General features: G+C 32.7%; 3 protein-coding genes and 1 long non-coding RNA gene across 5 annotated transcripts; 1 reads left to right on the top strand and 3 right to left on the bottom strand.

Annotated features, from left to right (window-relative positions):
- The first annotated feature begins 895 nt into the window (after nt 1-895).
- Nucleotides 896-23,130, top strand: LOC114736696 (uncharacterized protein SYNPCC7002_A1590-like). 2 transcript variants are annotated; one of them, XM_028924565.1, is made up of 8 exons: nt 896-906; nt 10,013-10,022; nt 19,764-19,968; nt 20,066-20,256; nt 20,439-20,484; nt 21,312-21,394; nt 21,486-21,602; nt 22,625-23,130. In XM_028924565.1, the coding sequence occupies exons 3-8, from the start codon at nt 19,779-19,781 to the stop codon at nt 22,694-22,696; spliced, it is 699 nt and encodes a 232-aa protein (XP_028780398.1). In that variant the 5' UTR covers nt 896-906; nt 10,013-10,022; nt 19,764-19,778; the 3' UTR covers nt 22,697-23,130. The 2 variants fall into 2 exon arrangements, with proteins under 2 accessions (XP_028780398.1, XP_028780397.1); XM_028924564.1 differs by lacking the exons at nt 896-906; nt 10,013-10,022 and adding an exon at nt 15,644-15,655 and having other exon boundaries at nt 19,757-19,968.
- LOC114736692 (putative glycine-rich cell wall structural protein 1) lies at nt 4,509-4,913 on the bottom strand. The gene has a single exon (XM_028924560.1). The coding sequence runs from the start codon at nt 4,911-4,913 to the stop codon at nt 4,509-4,511; it is 405 nt and encodes a 134-aa protein (XP_028780393.1).
- On the bottom strand, nt 7,072-14,142 carry LOC114736695 (protein BTR1). The gene is made up of 8 exons (XM_028924563.1): nt 13,828-14,142; nt 11,597-11,835; nt 11,393-11,499; nt 10,859-11,052; nt 9,220-9,344; nt 7,835-7,930; nt 7,691-7,752; nt 7,072-7,550 (listed from the first exon to the last, which is right to left on the bottom strand). The coding sequence occupies exons 1-8, from the start codon at nt 13,910-13,912 to the stop codon at nt 7,454-7,456; spliced, it is 1,005 nt and encodes a 334-aa protein (XP_028780396.1). The 5' UTR covers nt 13,913-14,142; the 3' UTR covers nt 7,072-7,453.
- On the bottom strand, nt 17,548-21,387 carry LOC114736697 (uncharacterized). Its single transcript, XR_003739368.1, has 3 exons — nt 21,294-21,387; nt 20,437-20,438; nt 17,548-17,557 (listed from the first exon to the last, which is right to left on the bottom strand). It is a non-coding gene; the product is annotated as an uncharacterized LOC114736697 (long non-coding RNA).
- Nucleotides 23,131-24,440: the final 1,310 nt, after the last annotated feature.

A 24,440-nucleotide genomic window follows, 5' to 3' on the forward strand; every position in this document is an offset into this window, starting at 1 on the left:
AGACACGGAATTTTTTACTTGGAGCAGGTAATTAGTCATCTGAAGAATTAAATAAATTTTGTCTTTATATTATATATAGGAAATGAAAAGACCAAATGATATGTTCACATATAAGAGTGCATCTTAAACTAACTTAGCTGCTTGCATGTTTCTTTTAAAATATGAGATGGTCATCATTAATTCTAGAGAAAGAAGCATATAGGAGATGAGTAAGGCTTAAATATGAATACATAAAAGTAATTAATTAAATTAAGGGTAAAAGTACAAAAATATCTACAAGATAATATCCTGTAACGAATGATGCCATCCTACTACCTCCGGTCCTTAATATAAGAACTAGCTTGATATTTAATTTGGTCTTAAATATAAGATATAAAATCATCTTGCCTCTCATATTTATCTATTTTTTTAAGATAGTTCTAATATTAATTGCACATATTAAATATTTCATCAAATGGTAGCTCTAACTAATGCACATTATTAGCAAAGGTATTTTAGGAAAAACAATACTTATTTATTACAAATAACTTATTTAACTAATTCTTTTTAATCTACTCAAATTAGTTAATTAGTTCTTATATCAAGAACGGGAGGTACTAAAGTCTAGTGTGGTGTAATATTACCCATAAACTCTCAAAACTAACCAATAGAGGTTAGGTCTAATGGAAGAGACTAGTCCCCTACAATGTGGTAAATCAAGATTCGAATCCCCATCGAGAGATATATCCACACTTAGTGTTCGATAGTGTTTTGAACATTAGGATTACTTCCAATAAAAAGATACATGTGCTTAAATAAAAAGAAACACTCAAAACTGGTGCTTAATGTCCATTAGGCAAGGGATGTGAAGTTGTGAACCCTACGTACGTGCTATGCCACGTGTAAAACTCATATTAGCTTAATATTGTATGACTCAGCGAACATGCCTCATTATATTAAATATTTTGGCCTCTCAACACGCATGCAAAATCCAACATATACAATACTCTATCTAAATTGATATAACAATCACAAATTAAAATTAATACAAATTCATTAGGCAATTCCAAATTGAGGTGATTCAGATTTAAAGACCTTACATATATACCATCTCGGAAGTAATATACTTTATATGTGTCTTCCTTTCAAATTAATAAAGATATATATAAGAACTAGTTGGGAGTTGAATTTGATCTTAAATATAATACTTCAATTTAATTTGTCTATTATGTACATTTACCATTAATTATTTTTCCTCAAACTAATTTAAGCACCCTATGAATTGAAATATAGTACTTCCACCGATCCTTAATATAAGAGCTCATTTGACTATTATTTTGGTCTTAAATATAAAACCCCAATCTATTTTGTCTATTATATTTGTCCTTTTTTTTCACGATAGATCTTGTAATAATAATAGTTTTAACTAATACATTTGATTAGTAAAGATAACGCTCATTTATTAGAAATAACTAACTTAACTAATTTCTCAATCTACTCAAATTAGTCAACTAGCTCTTATATTAAGGACAACAAGTAGTACTATTAGAAGTATTTTATGACAATCATGCTATATTTGTTATAATTAACTAATATATCTAACTTACTTAATCTACTCAAATTAGTTAAATAAATCTTTTATTAATGATAAAAGAGTATAAATTTTGAAAGAAGTGAAATTTTCATTATGGCCTCATCACAAATGTGGCAGCCTTAATATAAGAGAAGCAAGGTCTCAACATAGGGGTACTTGGGTACGACATATGTCTAATATTCTTTATTATTACCTCTTGTCGTTAATATAAGAGCTCATTTATCTTTTATTTTACTCTTAAATATAAGATCCTAATATATTTTGTTTCTTATATTTATTCTTTTTTTAAGATTATCCTTGCAACAATAGTAGTTTTAGTCAATACACTTGATTAGTAAGAATATTTTAGAAAAGATAATATTTATTTATTACAAATAACTAACTTAATTAGTTTTTTAATCTATTCAAATTAGTCAATTAGCTTTTATATTAAGAAAAAAAGATAGTATTATGATGACGAATCGAGAAATGAAGTTCATAATTTATGAATATCATACTTGGCTTTATATTTTGCGTTTCATGTTGAATATTGATGATTTGCACAACCATAGTATGAATTTTGATATTATGCCTTTTTTATTATGTTTTAAAATTTTAAATCCGCACAATTTCTCCTTCCTCTCTCTCTACACATACACACTTCATTAATCATTTTAAATTAACCATACTAAGTCCGCGACACTAAAATCTTTTAAGAAGTCATGAATAAGACGATTGCCCGGGAAAATTACAGCTTGTTTTTCTTGGTAGAAAACAAATTTAAGTGAGTTGGGTATTAGGGTTTATCAGGATTAGGGTATATCTTTAAACTCAGAAAATACTTACAGAGATACTTATAACTGTCCCACCAATAAGACAGGAGCAAGATTCAAACTTATAATCTTATGAATTATGAGTCGACTTCTTATTAACTACACTAACTCTCGTGGGTTACTGGTTTTTTTTTTTTTGCTAAAGCATGGGTTACTGCTTGTTTTGATATCAAATGTTTTAGACCTTCTTCAGGTCTAGAAAAATTATTGAAGCCCATGGAAAAAGCCCATCATCTTCATGTTAGGCCCAGTTGTGAGCCCAAGAAAATGTTACTGAGCCCATTGCTGAAGACTCGATCTTCTGCCTTAAAGGTGGACATGGGCGGATCCCAACCCGGTTTGAAATCGGGTGCACAAGGATCATAGAACCATACTATTCGTGGTCCACGCAAATTTCTTTAAACTTTTTATTCCTTCAATTAATTTTTCTTTATGTATTCTATTAGATTTCTTTGCGACTCTTTTTCTTATGGTGCGTTTGGTACGAAGGATTTGAAGGGAAGAGAGGGAGGAGGAGGGATTTTGATAATTTTTTTTTGTTTGGCAAGATAAAAATTTTAGGAGGGGAAAATTTTTTTTTAACATTTTCCCTCCCATCCACTCATAAGCCTCTCCTCTAAAATTGGGAGAATTTCGAAAGAAAGGGTAATATTTTAGTTTGTATTAACTAATATATCCATATTATTTTTTAATAATCCTATGTTACCCTTCATCGCTGGATTGTATGTGATTTGGTATATTTGTAGATTTAATCATGCCTCTTCTCTCATTTATATGCTATCAAATATAAAAAAAATAGTTGCTATCAAATATGTTTTAATTTTCTAATGCAAATCAAGAACTCAAAATAAAAATATACAAATAAGTCATCTATGTCTTCTTTGAAAAAGTTATTTGGCTACTCGTACCAACAACAGTGAGAAAAATGAAAACTGAAAAAAAAAAAAAACTCAAATTAAACATGTTTACTTCATTAGATCAAATTTTGGATATAAATACAATTATAGTTATTAGATATATAGTAGCTATTAATTATGTATTATTGTTATATTTATTTAATTTTGCTAATTATAAAAAGTTGATCTCATATATTAAATGTTATTTATAATTATATTTTATTAATTAATCTATAAAAGTTGTAAAAATCAACTTAAATAATATAAGGACAAAGTTGTCCACATAAAAATATTTTGCCTTCCCTCTCTTTCTAAACCAAATAAGGTAACATTAAAATTCCTCCCCTCCCTTCTCTCATATTAATCCAAACAAGATAATATTAAAATTTGTCCCTTCCTTTCATCTCCTTTTCCTTTGTTAAAATCTCTCCCCTTCCATCCCATCCCTTTTATTGAGCCAAACACACCCTTAGAAAAATAATTAGGTCAAGTTATTTATATTTATTATAAGTTCTTTAATTATATATACACATGTGTTTTACTTTTTTTCATATGAGTTTATTATTGAATGCTATTAAATGCTAATATTTTAAAAATGAAACACATAACTATGTGTAATTGGAGAATTTGACATGATAGATATAAAAAACTTGATCTAAGTATAGTCATTTTTATTATCCTTTCAATTTTTTTCTTACACATTTACAAAGTTTTAAATATTAGATAGTAGAAAATTAAGAACAATCATTTTTGAAGGCTTTTGAATTAAATTATCATCTAGATCCATATGAGAAAAAGGCATTTAAATTTTAATCTACCATTATCTATCTATTCACCTACTATTAAATTGAGGGTTGGAACTCACAATTTTTAATTTCACGTCTGAAAAAACATGCTTGATATCAATTGGAATAACAAGATTATATACACATATATTTAACATTATCTTCAACAGCAGAAAGATTGATAAGAGAATACTCAATTCATCATTAGCATTTCATTAAGGTACAATATAACATAACATGCAAATCAAAGTTACCACTTACGTACGAACCATGCATATATATATATGTATATATTAGCATTTCACTGTAACTTATTTTGATGACCACATATACACAAACATATATATATAACATACAATATCATTTTATCTTATTACATATATAAATTTTTTTCAATATACTCATAAAATATAATATTAGACCAGGCGTGGTTCTTTGAGCTTCACTTCTTACTCATAACCTCCATTGTTTTCGTATCTTTTTCGCCCTTCACTTTCTTATTACCACCGTCATCACCTCTTCCTTCTGCATTGTAAACTCTGAATCCAGACTCGCTGATTCTTTCTCCTCCTCCTCCTCCACCTCCGCCGCCACCGCCACCACCTACTGCTCCCCATCCTCCTCCTCCTCCTCCACCTCCCCCGCCGCCTCCACCACCTTTGCTGCTTCCACCACCTCCGCCTCCACCCCCTCCCCCTCCCCCTCCTTCTTCTCCACCAAATCCTTTTTCACAACCGGCCTCACGGTGACAGGATGATTCGCGCGTCATCGACATAGCAACGACGGCCAAGTCGAGAATGAGCAGAACAGTGAGCACAAACCCTAAGAGCTTGGATCTGATGGCCATATCTGAAATAAACATCCAAAAAGTTAAAGTGTGTGGGACAAGAAGAACAATGAAAACGAGTACCATATATATAGGACACTTCATTTACAGTCGTTTTGCCTTAAAAATATATGTGCAGTTTCAAATTATCTTTCATGAGCTTCTTCAACATAAATTATCCCAAGTAAAAAATCTTCGAAGAATCAATGAAGAAACATAGTATGTATGTACATACCTATGTACACATACATACATATCCTTTCTTTTCAATTACTCTGGCTAATATAAGATCTATTTGGGAGTTGGATTCAGTTTTAATTACAAGATATGAATCTATTTATCTTTTATATTTATCATTTTTTTCCTAAAATAAGCCACCTAACTTATAAACTATTATATAATCAAGTGTTATAAGGTAATTTTAAGAAGATCACGTCACATTTGTTATAATTATAACTAATTAATTTATTTGAGTTTCTTAATTAACTTAAATTAATTGAAAAGTATATCTCTTTATCGTATTAATGAATATAGTGATGACAATAAATAGGTGGCTCTATAAATAGGCATTGTAAAGCTTAATATTGGGTGAGTAAGAAAAGTTGGATAGAGTGATGTTATGGCAGCTTCAATTTGATGGGCAACCTACTGCTCACTGTGGATGAAAATTTAAGCAAATATATTATCTTGAAAATGAAATGGTGTAAAAGTAACCGTTGTCAATTTTTTCGACCAGAAATATGAACAATAATTTTAATAATTAATTACAATAAATTATTTAACTTCTACAGTTTTTTTTTCAATGCAATATTGGTGTTACTGAGTGTTTGTGGTTTAATTTTGAAAAGTGCACATATAATATAAAATTTGCATAAATTTTAGGAGGTAGTAATCATACGTAAGTATTAATTATCGATCATTTTCTCTTTTGTCTCTTTCAATTTAATTATTTACGTATGAAAATAGAAAAGATCACTTTACACACACACACACATGTAGCAATTTTCCCTGTTATAGACTAATGATGGATCGTTTGGTTCTACTTGCATGCCTTATTATTAGTTATTAGTAATCTGTTTTTTTTTTTGGGAGGTAGATATAATTAATTAAAAGATGAATATGATTTGTCATAGTTTCAAAACTAGACGTATCCTTTTTGTCCTTAATTAAAATTAAGCAATGTTCATATCAGTGGTACGTTTTAAACAGCAGGCGGTAGCTTAGGTTTGATATATTATGCACACTTGTATTTATAGTATGATGTGATTGCTTAACCGCATGAAATAATAAATTAAGGATAGAGAAATGATGGATATCTTTTAATTAATTATGATGTAATATGTAATAAATTAAGGGTTATCTTTAGCTACTGCCTCTTGTCACAGTGTGAAGTATGGCAAGAGAATAAAGAGGTCTTCTTTCCTCTTCCTCCTCCTCGCTTCTGTGCTGGTTTCTTCAATGTCACCGGCGGCGGAAACTGACTCCTCTGCGGCAGCGGCGGGTGCCGGAATAACGAATGCGAAGGCAAATCTGTGGTGTGGGAACAAGAACAAGGCGAGTGGAGTTACTGATGAGGAAGGACATGTGAAGATTAGAAGCAAGGTTGAAACAAGTGTTGTGGCTGTCCCTGTTTGTTTTGAACATACTTGAAAAGTGGCACTTTTATACGTATGATAGTGTTACATAAGCTAATAATGGATGTTATATAATGTTCTACGTGTGATATATATGGTAAGTTGCTGGGAGGCTCTGGTCAAAAAAAGAAAAAAAAAGTTGCTGGGAGGCGATACACGTGTGTGTGTGTGTGGCCCCTCCTCAACACATGTATGCATGGGTATTAGCATGATTATTGTCCTTTACAAAATAATGACAATCCTTTGCATAATGCTCCTTTGGTCTTCCATATAATTAAAACTAACTGAGAGGTTAAATTTGATTTTTTAATATAAAATCCTAATTAATTTTTTCTCATATCTATCATTTTTTTTCAAATTAATTTACCTAACCAATCAATTAACTGACATGTAATCTAATATTACATGATTATATTAAGAAGATCATGTCAAATTTTTTTATAATTAATTGATTTATTTGGCTTTCCTAATACATCTAAATTAATTATGCGGCTCTTATATTAAGAATGAGAACAGTAGGACCGACCGGCAAAAGCAAACAACGATTAAGGTCAAACAAGATTCAGGTGGCATATTCTCACAAGTGGATACTCAAATTCCTAAATCATTAACAAGCAGCAGGAATCCTCCAATCCTATCTCAAGGCCAGGGAATTAAAGTAATTGTTGACTTACAGCATGTAACAAAAAAGAATATGCTTCTAGTTACTACACATTGGTCAAAAGCAGTAGTGACCCTCCCAATTGATTATCTGGCAGTGTTTCTCCCTACTGGACTACCTTAAAATTAACAACAAAATCTTGCTCCCTGTCAAGCTACAATATTCAGACCTCAACTTATCATCTAAATGGTTTATGTGAATAAACCTAATAAAACAGCAAATGTATAAGCAATTGCAAGCAGGTTCACTAAAAGTGTATTTGCCCACTACTCCATGGACCTCTCAGCAGCATAAGCAACTTTCTGCATTATCATAGCTTCAGCTGTGCGTATTGCTCTCTGGGACCCTGTTATGGTAACTTTCCTGCATGATAAGCATGAAGAAAAATCACGTCAAAAAGTCTCAAGGTAAAATAAATAACACCAGGGGTTTTAAAAAAAAAAAATCCCCATACTGAGGGTATGAGGATAGAAAATTGTGAGAAAGCAAGTCCATTTTCATACCTATCGGTTGTCCCAGTCATAAAATCACCTCTATCTGATATCTTTATCCTTGCCCCACTAATCTGAAAAGCCATATTAGTCTAATTTAGTGCGTTGTAGAAGTAATCATATTGAACACAGTGAGAATATCAGCCATTGGAAAACCTGACTAATTTCAATTATGTTCCTTCCCCCGCGGCCAACAACCAACCCTACGTGCCCATCTGCAACACCAATTGTCATTGAGTTATTCCGCTCCTCCTGCCAAACAATGCATGACCATCTATCAGTTCAAAGAAACAAAGTAATCCGCCATGACGATATTTATAGAAATAAAAGGTTAAACGTGTTATATTTTCACACGAGTATGCTTGATCTCTCAGCATAAGAATTAAAAGGAAAAAAAAAAAAAAAAAGATAAACAAAAACGGTAGAAGAATCATATACATATAGAAAGCATGTGTGAATATGGTTAACAACCCCTTAGACATGAAGGTTCAAATGTTTTTCCCTTTTTATTTTGTAAATAGAATTCCGTGTTCTTTTACAACACTAACTGCAAGTGGAATAACACTTGCGTTATATTTGTACCTAGTATAACTTTAGACAGGTGCATATTCAAACAAAGGAGCAACATCCTTATCAAAGTTCTATGATGTGATTGCATTGAACAGTTCAACTTATTGAGCAGTCAATCCATACTAAATGGACCAGGATAGCCTTTCTTCTGGCTTTGGTCCAAGTTCATCCGCAGCGAAATGCAGGGGTATCAGTGGGATCAACCCGTGCAATACAGTGTTTTCAGTTACGACTTACACCATAATTTGACCTACCTGAAGTCGGTTCTCAATTCGGCTATTCGTCTTTTGGTCCAAGTCCAAATAAGCTCTATGGGCAAGAAATTTTTATTTTTCAAGTTCCATTTATAAACAACGTTCTGTCAATAACCTTCATCTTTCCTTTTCCCCTTATGTATTATGCAAAGTTTTCACAGGTTTAATGGCCGCTAGAAACTCCGACTTCTCATATCTAAGCTTATTAGCTTCAGCTCAAGTATATTCCACAAAATTAGCAGCCACTTGTACTCACAATTATCAAGGATTGACATGCATTTTTGCCCAAAATGCAAATGGGAAGTCCAATTCACTAACTGCTATTGCAATTCAATGTGATGTCAGAGTTGTATAAAAACCAAAGAGAGCTTACTTTATGGAAACACAGGAAAACCGCAGTGACCAAAAATAGTCTACCATCCTACTAGTGACTTGTGATTTATAATCAGGTACTCATCAAATGACAAATGGCATCAGATGTCACAAGCTTTGAAATATGCCCTTTCTTTCGTTTGAACATGACAAAATGGCACTATGCAGGATCGCACAGTTCAAAGGATTGAGAAGTGGAAGAAAGAAAACTAATTTCAGGATAGCAAGAAGGTCTTCGTTCAAGTCTCAACTCTCTCAAGATGCATCATGCTCAGCCTCAAAATATGATGTCATTCTTTGTTCTGTCTGACTAGGCAACTAACAACATCAGGAAACATTACTAACCTTGCTATTCTGGACTTTTCCTCCAGCACCATTTTGCCTATAGTTAATTCCATTGTAGGGTGCTGTTGCAACAGGAGGAACCATGTATGTGTAGGGTGCACCTTGATAACCAGAGAAGACAACACCTAAAATTCAAGTTAAGAAAAATATATTAAGCAACAAATTTATGATAATAATTCCTCAGAAATCATATCAAGAAGACATCAAATTGCTACTCAGTTCTTGATTCCATCATTTCATAATCATATATGGTGACGTAGTTTTTTTAGAAGTCCTTCTTTTCATCGTTAATCAGCAATGAATAAGCAAACTATGAAGGGCTTGTCAAAACTTGAGGAATAAGAACACCACAATTTAAGACCTGACTCAAATTGTACAGCCGCCTGAAGTGCATAAATAAAAGCCCAGATAACTTGAAAATTATGTGATAGCCGGCACAAACTGGAAGATTATAAAAGACAATTGCCAAAACACCACCCTAGACCTAAATAAAATGTCTCATCACCCCATACAGACATATAACAACAACAGTCAAGATTAAATCTAGAGCAAGTTATTAAGATTTTGACAGGATAGAGTAAGAAAAAGAGAAAGATAGAAATGTTGTAGAGAAAATTAGAAGTAGGAATCAGAGAGAAGGAAACCAGAAAGGAGAGAAGACATCGGGGATTTAGAGAGAAAAAGATGAACAAGAGAGGACACGAGAGAGAATTATCTGAATAGTGCAATGTTATTACTTAAGTAATCAAAATCTGTACAATTGGGTACCCTCCGTGTCTATTTATAGGCCTAGCTAACAAAAAGTACCGGCAATTAAATTATCAACGGCTAGAGGCCGTTACCTACCTTAACATTTAAAAATAATTATAATAATACATCATACTTATGAATCTTAAAACTGATTTACTTGTGGATATCTTGCAGCCTGCAAAAGAGGCAATTATACAGCAAAGAGTAATAGTTTATAAAACTCAAGATGCATGTGGTGGTTGAGATTAAATTTTAAACTCTTTATGATTGAATATGCAAACCATAATCTTCCTACTGCAAACACGACTCTCAATTTCCTCATTGAATTTTGATTTAAATATTAAATTTTTTTTAACCTTCATTTGTCTTTAGAGCAAAAGTGCATGAAATCAGCTTATAATAGCTAAAAATAACAGTGAGTGAATCAGGCTCTGTATTTATAACACATAGGCCAAGTTGTGTTTCCTTATTTTTAATGTTACAAGGGATGCCCCTTCTTAGGTAATCACTGGTAACCTTCTTGAAAATGACATAGAGGGCAATAGGAAATTAGCAACAGTTCAACTTGAAAGCAAAAGAATTAGTCAAGCAAACAGAATTGGATTGACAAAAAACCAGAGGAAAAATTCTGTTAACACAGGTGCAGGCCCAGTGCCTTTTTTTTTTTTTGGAGGAGGGAGCTGGCAATTGGAGAAAATTGTTTACAAGTGCAAATAAAGCATTGCCTTTTAAAAACAGCATTTTATACTTAAGTCCCCATAAAATTACTTATGGGCCCCTCAAATTTTCTTTTTTCCCCCTCCATCCACCTCTGCACTTAAATATATCGAGTAAAACTTAACTTATTATTAGCTCTTTAGAATCACAAGCATGAATGAAGCTGACAAACCTGGATATGAAAATGGAGTGCTCATGGACTGCGAATACTGTGGATCTTCAGCAAGCTTAGAAACAATTAGATCAATCGCATGCATCTGTTCATCCAGAGTTCCAGCCAATGTCACTAGCCTATCATTCAGTCCATAATAATTATGATCCTGAGGAGATATCTTGATGCTAGCATGAGAATCTTCAATAAATGACCTGCTCAAAGAAAAAGATAGACACTGGTAACTTTTTATCCCATTCTCATTAATACATATAGAAAGAATCATTAAATTGAAAGTAATAATTGGTCTCCTAGCGACAAAGAGGGTGGGTTAGCATGGAAAGGAAAAAGTGATGGATAACCATTTTCTTAGGTGCCAAAGGAATACTGATACCACCAGGAGGGCCTGCTGTTACCATTCGTTAAGAAATATTCACAGAACACAGATCAAGATCCATAAGCACCAGAAATTGCTTTTTCCATCAGCAATTAATTCATAAACAAGGCAAACTAAAAAAATTTATATCTGATATTGACTAAGAAAAATGATCATACCTAATCGTAGAACCTCCCTTGCCAATTATTCCTCCACAAGAGCTATTTGGAACAATGAGTCTCACCTTTGTTCTTGGTTCAGCATCATTGTCATCCTCACTATGAAGCTAATCACAGAAGCCAAGTAAATTTCAGAAGCACATAAGGCATCTTTCACCCCATTAGTAATTAAATCTACAAAATGGTGGTTAAAACAGTGGTTACCTCACTCATCAACTTAGAAAGAATAAGCTCTACAGCTTTTAGAATTTCATTTATTGCACCAGATACCATAATAATCCTATCTGTGGTTCCAGGAAAAAATTCATGATTGCGAGATAACTGAATTCGTGCTCCAGATTGTGACTGGAAATCAGTGATAGTTGAACCACCCTTTCCAATAACAGAACCAGCTGCGGCATTTGAAACAAGAAACCGTACATATGTTGGTTTCTCTGTAGAATCTAGCAGAAGCAAGCACTATATTAGATTAAGCTAGAAGCAGTAATCCAGAAACTGTTGCTTTGTGCTCTAGTAATATTCCATAAGATTAACGTGCCATATGATGCATAAGAAGGTAAGAAATTATTGACTAATTGATTTTTTTCTCTCATTCTTGATATCTAATTTATATGAAATTAGGCATGCATGATTGACATAAAAGAGAGCATCATGATCAGAGAGTCAAATCAATAAAAATCAAATTTTGTGAAAAGAATAATTTGACTGTACTAGTGTTACATGGCTGACATAAGTATCAATTATTCTGACCTCCTTCATCATGCCAGCTTAAATTGACAATAAAATAGAATTATTTCATTTTACGTCAAAACAAAATCCAAATTCCACCCCGTCAAAGCAACAGCCAAGGTGAAGGTTTAGTTGTATCTATGTGCAGTAGTTTACATCCATGAGGAACGGCTCAAGTGCTAATTAAGCCTGAGCTAATTAGTTGAAGGGCCTTTCCAGTATAAAGGTTTAAGCGCATGAAAAAACTTTTGTAGGAAGGGATAACCTCAATACCCTCAATTCCCAAATAAGATTAGTCCCGTACGAAAAGGGATTGTGCAGCAGTTCTTAAAAAATGCACTCAATAGGGCATGTGTGCTGGGATTTGGAATTGAAGTAGCTCAAATTTGTTAATCCCTCTATCTCTATTGATAACTCACCTTTAACTGATTCACACAAATCAAGTTAGGTAAAATTAGTTGATATTCTTAAAATTACCACATATTTCCAAAAATACCCTTAATTAAATGCAATAAATTGTACTACGAATCTACGATCATACTCATTTCTCTCAATCCCTCTTTCCACCATAATTACTTAACAATATCCATACCAAAGGCACTACTAGAAAAAATATATATTAATTGCTTCATAAATTTTGCAAAATAACTCATAAATAGAAACATAAAAAGCTTCTTTAAGTTGACCTATAAATAGGAAAAAATGGAGTAAAACCTAAAATAATTCCTGATTTTCATAAGATGGGTTTTATTTTCCAAGAGTCGTTGTTCTTTTTAGTCCTCACCAATAAAATTTAAAAAAGAAAAGCAAAACAATAAATTTGTACAATGGAACAGTCATCTCCAATATCTTCACATTTAAAAACTCCGTGAGCATGTTTCCCTTTAACACTGTTACTTTCAGGAACAGAAGAAAAATAAAAATTCAACCAGATCCAGATCACAAATTCATTCTCACTAAAATCAGAATGCTCATCATTCAATTACTAAAGAGATTTGGGCTAACAAGTAGATGTTAGTGGCTATGGCATGAGTCCTTGTTTTGGAGAAGTTTACAAGGATTCTTAATACGACAAAAGTGTTGAATCCACGGCAAATCAAGTTTCCTTTCCATTTTCTTCTGTTTTGAGGCCAGAGAAAAGCTTATTTTCAAGGGTGACACAAACTACTACCAGGTTCCAGCGTTAGAATTATACATCGATAAGTGAATGCTCCTTCAAAAAGAAAACCCTGAATCAAGCATTGACCCCTATTATTTTATGGCGGTCATAGCTTAATTCATCCTCATTTTAAGCAGTAACCCTAATCCTTCTGCGGGAGTTGATATAATAAATAAGGGTGAGAAATTGCATTGTGATTTTTCCAGCAACAAAAACCAGCTGCGACGGCAAGTAAAACTCAAGCATCCCACGAAATAGTATTTGTCATAGCAAGTTTTCCTCTTCCCATTCTCACACTCCTGAAACGAACTAAAGATAAAATCTTCAACTGCTAGCTCCGAAAATCAGAATTATGTGGGTCATGAAAGTTGGCCACCGATGTGACCGTACGTTAACATCACCGACATTTATAATTAACCAGAAAGCGAATCATTGCCATTGATGTAACCTCACATTACTATCTAACTAGACCGCCATTTGCAACTGCCGAAACCCCAAGCAAAAAAAAAAAAAAAACGAAACAGAGAAAGCAGATCGGATCAGATACCTGAAGCATGGGAATTGGGCTGAGCCAAAGGGGATTTCCCGGGTCCCTCAGGAGACGACACATAGGGAGATTCAATTGACTCCATAACTATTCTTCAACCTCTTCTCTTTCGTGCCTTCTTGTGAAGAGAAAGAAAGGGCAACAATTTACAGAAACAGCGTGAAAAAAACCAGCAACAGAAGAAGTTCAAACCATTGCCGCAAATTCCATTTGGTTACAGAATCCAAAGAGCGAGAATGGGGAAGAAGAAGAAGAAGCGGATTAGGGTGTGAGAGAGGGAAGTGAAGAATGAAATCAGAGAGGCTGAGCCGCGACTACATATCCAGCAATCCTCTCTTTCCTACATGTGCGTGCGTGCGTGCGTGCGTCAGTGAATGAGCCAGTCGTCGTGGCTCGGGCGTGATTACCGCCTCCGTTATTTTTTAATTAAGGGAAAATGGCAATTAGATCCCAAAGGAAATTAAATGCAAAAAAGTCCTTTAAAATCATGAAATTATTTTAAAGTCTCAAAATTTTTTTGCATTAAATTTTATTTGTTTACTTACCAAATTATTTTTTTTTTTTAAGTTTGCATTGACAACTGAAGAGTAGTGGTTGACAACTCAGGGTGCAAGGATTGACAACTATCGCGGCTGGTTTACACATTATGATATGATATGCAGAAAATGTCTTCAAACCAGCCGCGATAGTTGTCAATCCTTACACCCTAAGTTGTCAACCACTACTCTTTTAGTTGTCAATACAAAGTTAAAAAAAAGAAGGTAATTTGGTAATTAAACAAATAAAATTTATTGCAAAAAGGTCCCTTGGGACTTCAGAATAATTTCATGATTTCAAGGGACCTTTTTGCATTTAATTCCCTTGAGTGGGACCTAATTGCAATTCTCCCTTTAATTAATCATTCTGAATTAATTTATCTCAGAAAAATCAGAAAATGATAAAACGTGCTCTCTTTTTTTTCCCCGGGAGCAGCCTGCTCTATAAAATGCTATTTATAATATATTAACTGTGATTATTATTCGTTGGCGAAAAAATTATGATTAGTATTCAATACACATGGTAAAATTAGTTTCAATTAAAGTTAAATAGCCTGAATTGCATATCTTATATTTGAATTCTTCATATCACTCAAATTATATGCATTTTTTTTCAATAAAAGACAATTTTATTCAAACTAAATAAAAAAATTACAAAAAATGAGCGAAATCTAAATAAACTAAAAAAGAAGGCCGGTCAGCAAGAAAAACAACGGGCCCAAACTCTGGCCAATAATTGCAAGACAACTCAAAGCATACATCCTGCCTTGCGCCAGCCATTCTACCGCCATGCACAACTTCTTCGCAAGCTTCAACGCATTTGGGAGGTTATCCTGCAAATAGACTTGCAGATGTGTTTCAAAAGAGTAATGCCAGTGCAAGTCATTGAGATAACCCAACGTCTCATGACATTTGCACCCATAGAATGTTAAACCAAAATGAGATTGAAAGATGAAGCAACTCAGAAGGTGAGTGTAAGCCCAGGTCACAACTGACAAGATTAGCTTACTAGAATGAAAACGTCTGGATGAATTTGTTATTAGAGTTGTTAATATCTTTATATATTTGTTAACCACGTTATTGAGGTATCAAAAATTTTACTTTTTGAATTCCCAAAAAACCTGTTATTAACTGTCATATCGAACTTGTTAATTACATTATTGAAGTTATAAAATGCTACTTTTTGAATTTTCTGAAAAAACTTGTTGTTAATTACTGCACCGAACTTGTTGATAACGTTAAAAAACTTGTTAATCAGATTACTGAAATTATAAAAATTCTCAAAAAAAATAGTTGCCAGCCGCTGGAACTTTGGTGACCCCGTTAGCCGATTGCCAGAACTCCAATGACTATGGCCTACTTCAACTCTGGCAACTACCACTGCCTGACCAGCCAGTGAGGGTGTTTTGTATTTTTTTAAAAAAATAAATGGAAATATAATTATTTTAGCAAATTTGCAAATCACAATTTGGTCACTTATGTTTAAACTAAAATTTTGCTTATTTAAGTGACCATTTGAAAATTTTGAAATTCATCAATTATTTTTCTGTGATTTTCCCTTGTGTAACTATCTGGAAGGATAAGTAAAAAATTTTAATTAATTTCTTTTGTTCTTTTATTTTACATATTATTTTTATTGAAGTTTTATATTATATGCTAATTGTAATTTATTTTATAGTCTGTTGTCTCAAGCTGTAACAGCATCAGTTTTTCCTGCAATTACCATTACCATTTATACTTAGTCAAATCATCAACTTAAGTCAATCTTAGTTATTTTGATTATTTTACTCTGTCAAATTTGATGCTCAATTATTTGTTTTATATATTAATATTAATACCAATTTATATATTACGATGATCTGCATTTTGTTTCCCACATGCAATGGTCAATGGATCTCCATAACTAAATGTAGTTTTCAACATTTAGCTGGAGTTGTATGTACTACCAATTTGCATTTACCGGGATTAACATTTTAAATTTTTTATATTGAAGTCATCAGTTTGAAATTTTCAAACTAGTACTATCTTTTTTAAACAATAGATGCCAGCCAGCATAGAACCAGCAGATTATTTTTCAACGGCTTATAAATTTTGTTTCATAGATCTCAATGCACTTCACAGAAAAGTTTGACTTCTTCTATAATGTTTGGAAATTAAGAGCTGGGCAATATTAATAGAACAAACCTAATTTGGGAGAAGTTTGTGTATAATCACTCAAAAAATAATGGTCACAGCAATTAATGACAGCTGGGTTGGGGAGTAGGAGATTCAACGATGCTTAATTAAGCAAAGTTGATAATTTAAATGTTGTGAATGAAAAAATTAGTGTTTTTTTTAATGACCTTTTAAGCCACCTGGTATCTTAGGCTTTTTTTCTAAATCCTAACTAATTCGGTTGTAGCTGGTCAACAAAAAGTTGTATTGGTCATTTCACTAGTTAAGATATTGATTTAAGTGTTAATGATCCAAGGAAATTTTGAGTAGTCATTATAAAAATAATACTACCTCTGCTCCTTAATATAAGAACTAATTGACTAATTTGAATAAATTTAGAAAGTTTTTTAAGTTAGCTCTTTGTAAGAAATAGATGTTATCTTTTCCAGAGTATTCTTACTAATCATATGTATTGGTTAGAACTACTACTTGATTGAATATTTAACTTGTGCAACTACTATCAAAATTATTTTGAAAAAAATAGATAAATATGATATAAAGTAGATTAGAGTTTTATACTTAGAATCAAATTAAATATCAAACTAACTCTTATTAAAGATCAGAAGTAATATTATCTAATTAAAATATATAAAAAAATTCACGTAAAGTAATATTTAAATTAAAAAAGACGTTAACCGTCAACCCAATGAAATATTAATTTATAAATCATACAAAATTTGAATGTCTTATGAGTAAACTATTGATTCAAATAATAGTTTTAGTTAGATTACTCATAAAATACATATTCAATAACTAAAGTAACAATGAGCTGTTAGCAAGTTACAATCTTACCACAAATTTGGCATAAATTTAGTGCATTAAAAAATGTTGTTAACTCAACCAAAACTAGAGGTGCGAATACAGGTCGGACCAATCCTGTAGGACGGATAGGCTTTAAAGAGCTAGTCTTACATGGCCGAAATTTTAAAAATACCCCAAATTATTAGACCTAACCCTTAAGATGTTGGGCTCAGGACCGGCTCGGGGCTTTCAACCAATTTAAAACAATTATTTTTCATATTTCTCATATTTTTTAATTAAAAAAACAAACCAATGAAATTATTAATAAAAGACATAATTATAAATTAAATTAAGTCACAAATACAAAATATCATTATATCTAAATATCTATCAACATTCAAGAACATCGAAAACATTCATCAACAAGACAACAACATCCAAAAGTTTGATCAAGGATGCAAATATACAATAGACAAACATTATTGTTAATTTTTTAAAACTTCATCATCAGTATAATCAGTTGCTCTTATTTCATAGCAAAAATATTAAGTTTTTCTTCTTTATAGGAATTTCACTTTTAAATTTTGCATTCTAGTTATTATTTTACTTTAGTTTAAGAAGCATTGTTGTTGAAAATCATAAATTTCTAATTTAAATTATAGAATCATAAGTTACATAAGTATAAAAATACTCTATTATCAAATATATATAATTTAAAAATATCAACACATATAATATAAATCAAATCATTATTAAAGTCTAAATTAATCTATTTTTTAAAATTTAATTAGACAAATTATTGTCTAAAACCAAATAAATCAAACTATTCTGTGAAATTTAATTTCAAGATGATAAAAATAACTAAATATTCAAAATATCATTAACAAATTAATAGTATTATAATTACACATAAAAGGGTTGAGGGCCAACTCGTTTAAACCCTCGGTCCTACAGTGTCAACCCTTTTGAGCCTGTTTCTCATTTGAAGGGAAAAAATTACAAGGCTGACCTTCATAATTTTTAGGCATAAATGGGCCAAGGCCAGACGGGCTCAACCCGTTTTCTCAGCTCTAATCAAAACTATACTATACTATTTTCGGTCCTAAATATAAAAGTTAGTTAGAGATTTAATTTGGTCTTAAATATAATATTTTAATATACTTGTCTCTCATATTTATTTATTTTTTTCAAAGTAATCTCTACAGTGATTACACATGTTAAAAGATTTTCGATTTAATGCACATTATTAACTAAGATATTTTAAAAAAGACATCTATTTATTATAAATAACCAACTCTAATTAATTTTTTTAATATTCATAAATTAGTTATATAATTGTTATATTAAGTGCAAAAGTTAGTACATCATTTAGCTAGTGTTCACGGGGAAAAACATAAATGTCAACCCGCTTGACTAATACTCCTCCAGACCTAAATATAAAATCTTGTTTAATTTTTATTTTAGTTTTAAATATAAGATCTCAATCAACTTTATCTGTCATATTTATCTATTTTTTTCTAAGATAATCCTTCTAAGTATGGTAATTCTAGCCAACAAACTTGATTAGTAATGATATTTTAGGAAAGACAATACTTATTTATTATAAATAACTAATTCAACTTATTTTCTTAATCTATTCAAATTAGTTAACTAACTCTTACATTTAAGACCGGAGATAATATAATATAGTTACACCAAGAAATATAATTATAACAAAAAGTTTTTTCCAGTTGCATGATTGGCATGGACCAAACAATCATTACATCAAGGTGTCCTTTATCACCTTAACCTTGTATCTATCGATGTTATCGAACTTAGCAATAGCAGCCGACTCCTCAATCATGTCTGGCGACTCGATGATGGCCAATGAAGCCCCTTCTTCGGATAGATGGAATGGAAGAACAAAAACTGATCTTCGCGGGCTTTTTCCTAAGCGGTCCTTACAACTGTCACCATTTTGAAGTAACAAAGCCTTGCAAATTGTCACCACCTCCAAGTGTAGGATTTCAGTGATACTAATTAGTCCTTACAATCGTTCGAACTTAACGTGTCGGTGGATTACAATTTTTGAACTTGAAGTATTTGAGCTTCTGGATTTATCTCCTCCTGCTAATTGCTTCGCTCTGGCCCATTGAACTTTGTTGTTGCATCATTCACTCTATTAGACCACTCGAATTCTCGTCGCTTTTCATTTCGGATCAAGTTCTGGTATATATTCTGGATCCGCCAGAGCCAGGGTTATGAACTTCGGTGTTACTGTTTATAATGAAAGCATCGGTAACGGTAAATGGCGGTGTCACGTGACACACGTGCGCATATCTTAGGTTCTCTTTTGTGACCACAACTTCTCTTCGTGTTTGGGGCTCACCTCACCCCACCACTATCCATAGGACCAAAGCCAATCTTTTTCTCTTTCTCTATTTTGTTTGAATGTTAAGCTTAAAGAGAGGCTGAGTTTAGATGGCACTGAGCGCTTCTTCATTGGTAAGAATTAATCCCATTTCACATCATGGCAAATCATTCTGTACAAGATTTGCTTATCAATCCTCTGGGCTTTCACTCCGAGCTTCTGCGAATCCAAACCCAAAAGCGCGTTTCGTTGCGCGGCGGAGGGAGTCGACTACTGTTCAGCAACTCGAACGTCCCCTAGGTAATTTTAAGAGAGATTTAATAGCGACCCCCCCCCCCCATTTGGATTTGGATATGTGTTGAATTTCGGAATTTGAAATTGTTTTTGTTGGTTTCAGTTGAATATATGCGATTACCCGCCAGTCAATATTCTGTTCTGGATGCTGAGAGGATTGAGAGAGTAAATGACAACACTTTCAGGTGTTATGTTTATAAATTTAAGTTCTTCTCCTTTGAGATTTGTCCAGTTTTGCTGGTTAGGGTGGAAGAGCAACCCGACGGGTGTTGCATTAAACTCCTGTCCTGCAAGGTATAATAACGGGTGTTTTCAGCTCTTCCTCTTTTCCCCGACTTTTCTGTTCACTTTCTAGTGTTTCTTTCCTCTCTCTCTCTCTCTCTCTGTGTGTGTGTGTGTGTGTGTGTTGAGTGACCTTCTAGTTTCTAGTGTATTTATTTCTGATTTCTTCTTGATTGTTTGGTGATCGGTGACAGCTGGAAGGTTCGCCAATGGTTGCTGCTCAGAATGATAAGTTTGATGGTAAGGAGCAATAGCTAAATATTTTATTAAAGAAATGTCAACTCAATTTGCTTTATAAACTCTGTCACAGTTCTACATAGATACAAAAATGGATTGATCCTGTCATCTGCAAATTGTAGCTTTGTTATAGCATAAGTGCACCTGTGGTATTTCTCAATGAAAAATTATTTGCTAGACCAGCGCTTGCACAAAATAAGTAGACCAAGCCAATTATGATAAGATTAATCTACCTCTACTTGGTAGCTTGGATCGCCTTGAGAGTAGAGTAATTACAGTTGCTGAACTGTCAGCATATAGTACATACTATTTCTTATCAATAAAGAATTTTGAAAGTCAGTCTGCAGAACATTTGAAAGGTTAGACGAGGGGCTATTCGGTATGAAAATTAAGCCTTATGGGACTTTGCCCTTCATTCTTCCCGATGCAAACCTGTGACTTGGACTGCAAATGCTTTGCCACAAACAAGAATTTGGGATGTTACACTACATGTGCAGAGTTAGATAAGGAACTACTGTGGATGAAAGTTAAGCCAAATGAGTTTGGCCTGCATTCTGCTCTAAGCAAATCAGTGACAAGAATTAAAACATTAATGATGCAAGGCACTCTTGTCTTCGTTGTGAAAGTTACTGCTCCTATAATTTTGTATTGTGAGCTTCTAAAACTCTCGAATTCCACTGGTATTGTGCAATAACTTTTTAGTGTAGGTCAGGTGACGCAAGGTTACAGTGGGTTTAATTGTGTGGAGTCATTAAGGTTCGCTAGCAATTATCATTTTGCTTATGCCACTTTCAGGAACGCTTTAACAATACTTTAATATGGTAACACAGCTTTGATGGTGAACCGGATATCGTGTGGTAGCAATAGCAAGAATTCGTTGGTGCAGCAGCTCTCTTCAGATACTATAATTGAGGTAGTAAATTTGGTTTTATATCAATTTTACATGATTGTGCAACTCTGAACTTTATATAAACTTTATCTGTCGATCAATATGTGTATTCCAGGTGAGTGTTGAAATTCCTTTTGCGTTCCAATTAATACCGAAGGAAGCAATTGAATCAGCTGGGACTCAAGTTCTTGAACAAATATTGAGAGTTATGCTTCCCCGCTTTATGGCACAGGTCTGTGGACGACTGACATAATATTAACAAAGTTTATTTGAAGCACAACTTTGCTTCATTTTAATTTATTGGTCATATCATATGATGATGATCCAATGACAATTAAACCCTGGAAAAACTCATTGGAACTTTTAGAATGGTCCTTTATGTTTACCGTCTGAACAAGATGAATTTTATGTAGGTATTGCCAATGGTAGTGATAATTTTTCATTGGCTGTCTGTATGCTCAAATATCCATCACTTATGTTCTTCGCTTATATATGGCTGTTACATTCAAGGAATAACGAAGATGAATTCTTCTGAGATTATCTATCAAATCGTACTTTGTTATTTATTTCTTAATGCTGTTGAAATTTGGTCGGTTCATTAGTTCAGAAGTTATATGCAGCTTAATGTTTCTGACTTTTCTCTTGTTCAGTGTATTACCTCTTCATTGCCTGAGCCAGCTTAGTGGACTGATATATGATAGCTGATGTTTCTGACCTTTGTCTTCTGTTCAATGCATTGCATCCTCCTTGTCTCAGCTGCTTGATGAACTGATATATAACAAACTTCGATGAAATTTTCAATTGATTGATTTTTTTTTTTCAGAACTTTAATTCTGTATTCTGGAATAGGGAAAAATGGATGAGGCGTTGAGGTATTAGTAATTTGGTTTTGTTTCTAAAAAAGCCTAAACTAGTTATAATAAACAAAATAATTGCCTCTTACATCTTGACCTGTTAATAATTATCTGTTCTCGATATATTGTTTTCTAACTGTTGCATCTAAATGTTATGAAATGTTATTGGGTGTTTAGGTGGTAATTATATAACATATTGTATATAAAATCCCATGAAACTTCAAATTTATTCTTTTCCATGTAATTCCTGTATTGAAGACCTTATAAACTTGGGGATTGACTTGAGGGAAGGATCATTTGATGAGTGTCATGGTTTAATAAACACATAATTTAGTTCTGAGTCGAGATGATAGCTGATGTATAATTTGGTATATTTACTGAATCTCGTTTGCATCATCAGCTTGTGAAAGATTACCAAGCCTGGGCTTCAGGAGATACCTCAAGGCAGCCCCTAGGGACAGGCGAGATTTGAAGTCAAGGATCATGGCAGTGATTGCCAAAAATGGTGATATTCCTGTTTTGAGTTTGTGGAAACGCTCCCTCATTTTGTGTACATAGTAAATTCCCTTTGTTGAGTCCAAGGGAAAAAAAGAAAAAAAGAAAATCCCTTTTGGTTTGTAAATTAAGGATAAAAGGGGTTCTTTTCTTTTCTTCTTTTTCTTTTTTCTTTGTTTCTTTGGGAGGGGATCCAGAAAAGTTATGGATGGTTATGATACATCACTGATAGAATTATAAAGGAAAATGAATGATGCAAATGTGCTCAGCGGCTCAAAAGAAAAGTACCAGCAGATACTTCATGTTGGCAGTCCATGCATACCAATTTTATGACTACTAATCCCTCTGGTGGCTTTCTAGAATTAATCCATGGTTCCTAATACAAGTCATCTAGAGGGTGATTAATTAACATGTTTCGATTTTATCCCTGTTGCAAGTTATTAAAAGGAGACTTTAATTCTAATTCAGTGTTTCTATATGGCTATTCAAATGCCATGTTTTTCTCTCTTTCTTCCTTCGATCCATATTCTCTGACAGGGGCAAAATTGGAAAATTATTAATTTTAAGACATATTTAACGAGGTAACTATTCTTCCTTAGTTCCAACGAAGTGATTGAAAGTAACTTATAGTAGAGAGCAGAGAGTGCATGTTTTCATTTTCTAGTTTTAAATACTACCTCCAGTTTTAATTATAAGAGCCAGTTGACTAATTTGAAGAGATTAAAGAAGTAAGTTAAGTTAGTTATTTGTCCTAAATAGACGTTGTCTTTCTTAAAATATCCTTGCTAATTAAATATATTGACTAGAACTATCATTGTTAGAAGGGTTACTTTAGAAAAAAATATATAAATATGAGAGACAAAATGGATTGGAGTCTTATATTTAGGATCAAAATAAAAGTCAAACAGGGTCTTATATTAAGGACCGGAGGTAGTACTTCGTACAGTGGAATTTTTAGATCCTGCACGGCAATGTACCCAGTTATTGAGTTTACTATCAGAATATTAGGGTGTTTGGTTTCCAGTGAAAGTGTTTTTTAAAAGTACTTTTATGCAAGTCGAGATAAAATTTCTTTCATATATTTTTGGAAAGTGTTTGGGTAACCCTAAAAACACTTTCTAAAAGTACTTTTTTATAAATCGAGACAAATTCCTTCACATATTTACTTCATATACCGCAAAAGTATTTTTAAAACCATGATTTTGTTTTTACCTGAATACCTTTTTACTCCGTATATCATAAAATTACTTTTAAAATCATAGTTTAATTCCCACTTAAACACCTCATGGTTTGATTCTATAGTAAATTTAATACAAGTTGGCCTATTTCAAACTTAAATTGAGTTCTCTATGAGTATATATTTATCTATGCACAGGAAAAGAGATTAACATATATTAGGATGTGGCTCTGTGTGGTATCCACGTTTTTTTTCACATCATTCTCCTTTTTTTACTTTATCATCTTTCAAATGTATCATAATACATTGACCTTCATAAATATAAAATATTCATAATTACTTACATATTTGATCCTTCATCAATTATCTTACATCAAAGAAATACATAAACTAAGAAATGTTAAAACACTTTTTCACATCAAAACAACTTTGAAATTGTCTTCTGTCCTTTTGTTTCTTCATTGCTATCACCTGAAAAATTGTTTAGTAGAAAATAAAAATAAGATGTGAAATACCAAACCGAGCATCATTACCTACAAAGGCA

This window comes from Neltuma alba, unplaced genomic scaffold (assembly GCF_004799145.2).
Source record: "Neltuma alba isolate B1F8T4 unplaced genomic scaffold, ASM479914v2 tig00013358_pilon, whole genome shotgun sequence".
Lineage (NCBI taxonomy): Eukaryota > Viridiplantae > Streptophyta > Magnoliopsida > Fabales > Fabaceae > Neltuma > Neltuma alba.

Coding starts and splice junctions, on each gene's coding strand:
- LOC114736692 (XM_028924560.1), bottom strand. CDS start 4,913: ATGGCCATCAGATCCAAGCTCTTAGGGTTTGTGCTCACTGTTCTGCTC.
- LOC114736695 (XM_028924563.1), bottom strand. CDS start 13,912: ATGGAGTCAATTGAATCTCCCTATGTGTCGTCTCCTGAGGGACCCGGG. Junction 11,500..11,596: donor TTTCTAAGTTGATGAGTGAG/GTAACCACTGTT, acceptor TTCTGTGATTAG/CTTCATAGTGAGGATGACAA. Junction 7,931..9,219: donor GAAAAGTCCAGAATAGCAAG/GTTAGTAATGTT, acceptor ATTGTTTGGCAG/GAGGAGCGGAATAACTCAAT.
- LOC114736696 (XM_028924565.1), top strand. CDS start 19,779: ATGGCACTGAGCGCTTCTTCATTGGTAAGAATTAATCCCATTTCACAT. Junction 20,257..20,438: donor TTAAACTCCTGTCCTGCAAG/GTATAATAACGG, acceptor GATCGGTGACAG/CTGGAAGGTTCGCCAATGGT. Junction 20,485..21,311: donor TCAGAATGATAAGTTTGATG/GTAAGGAGCAAT, acceptor ATGGTAACACAG/CTTTGATGGTGAACCGGATA.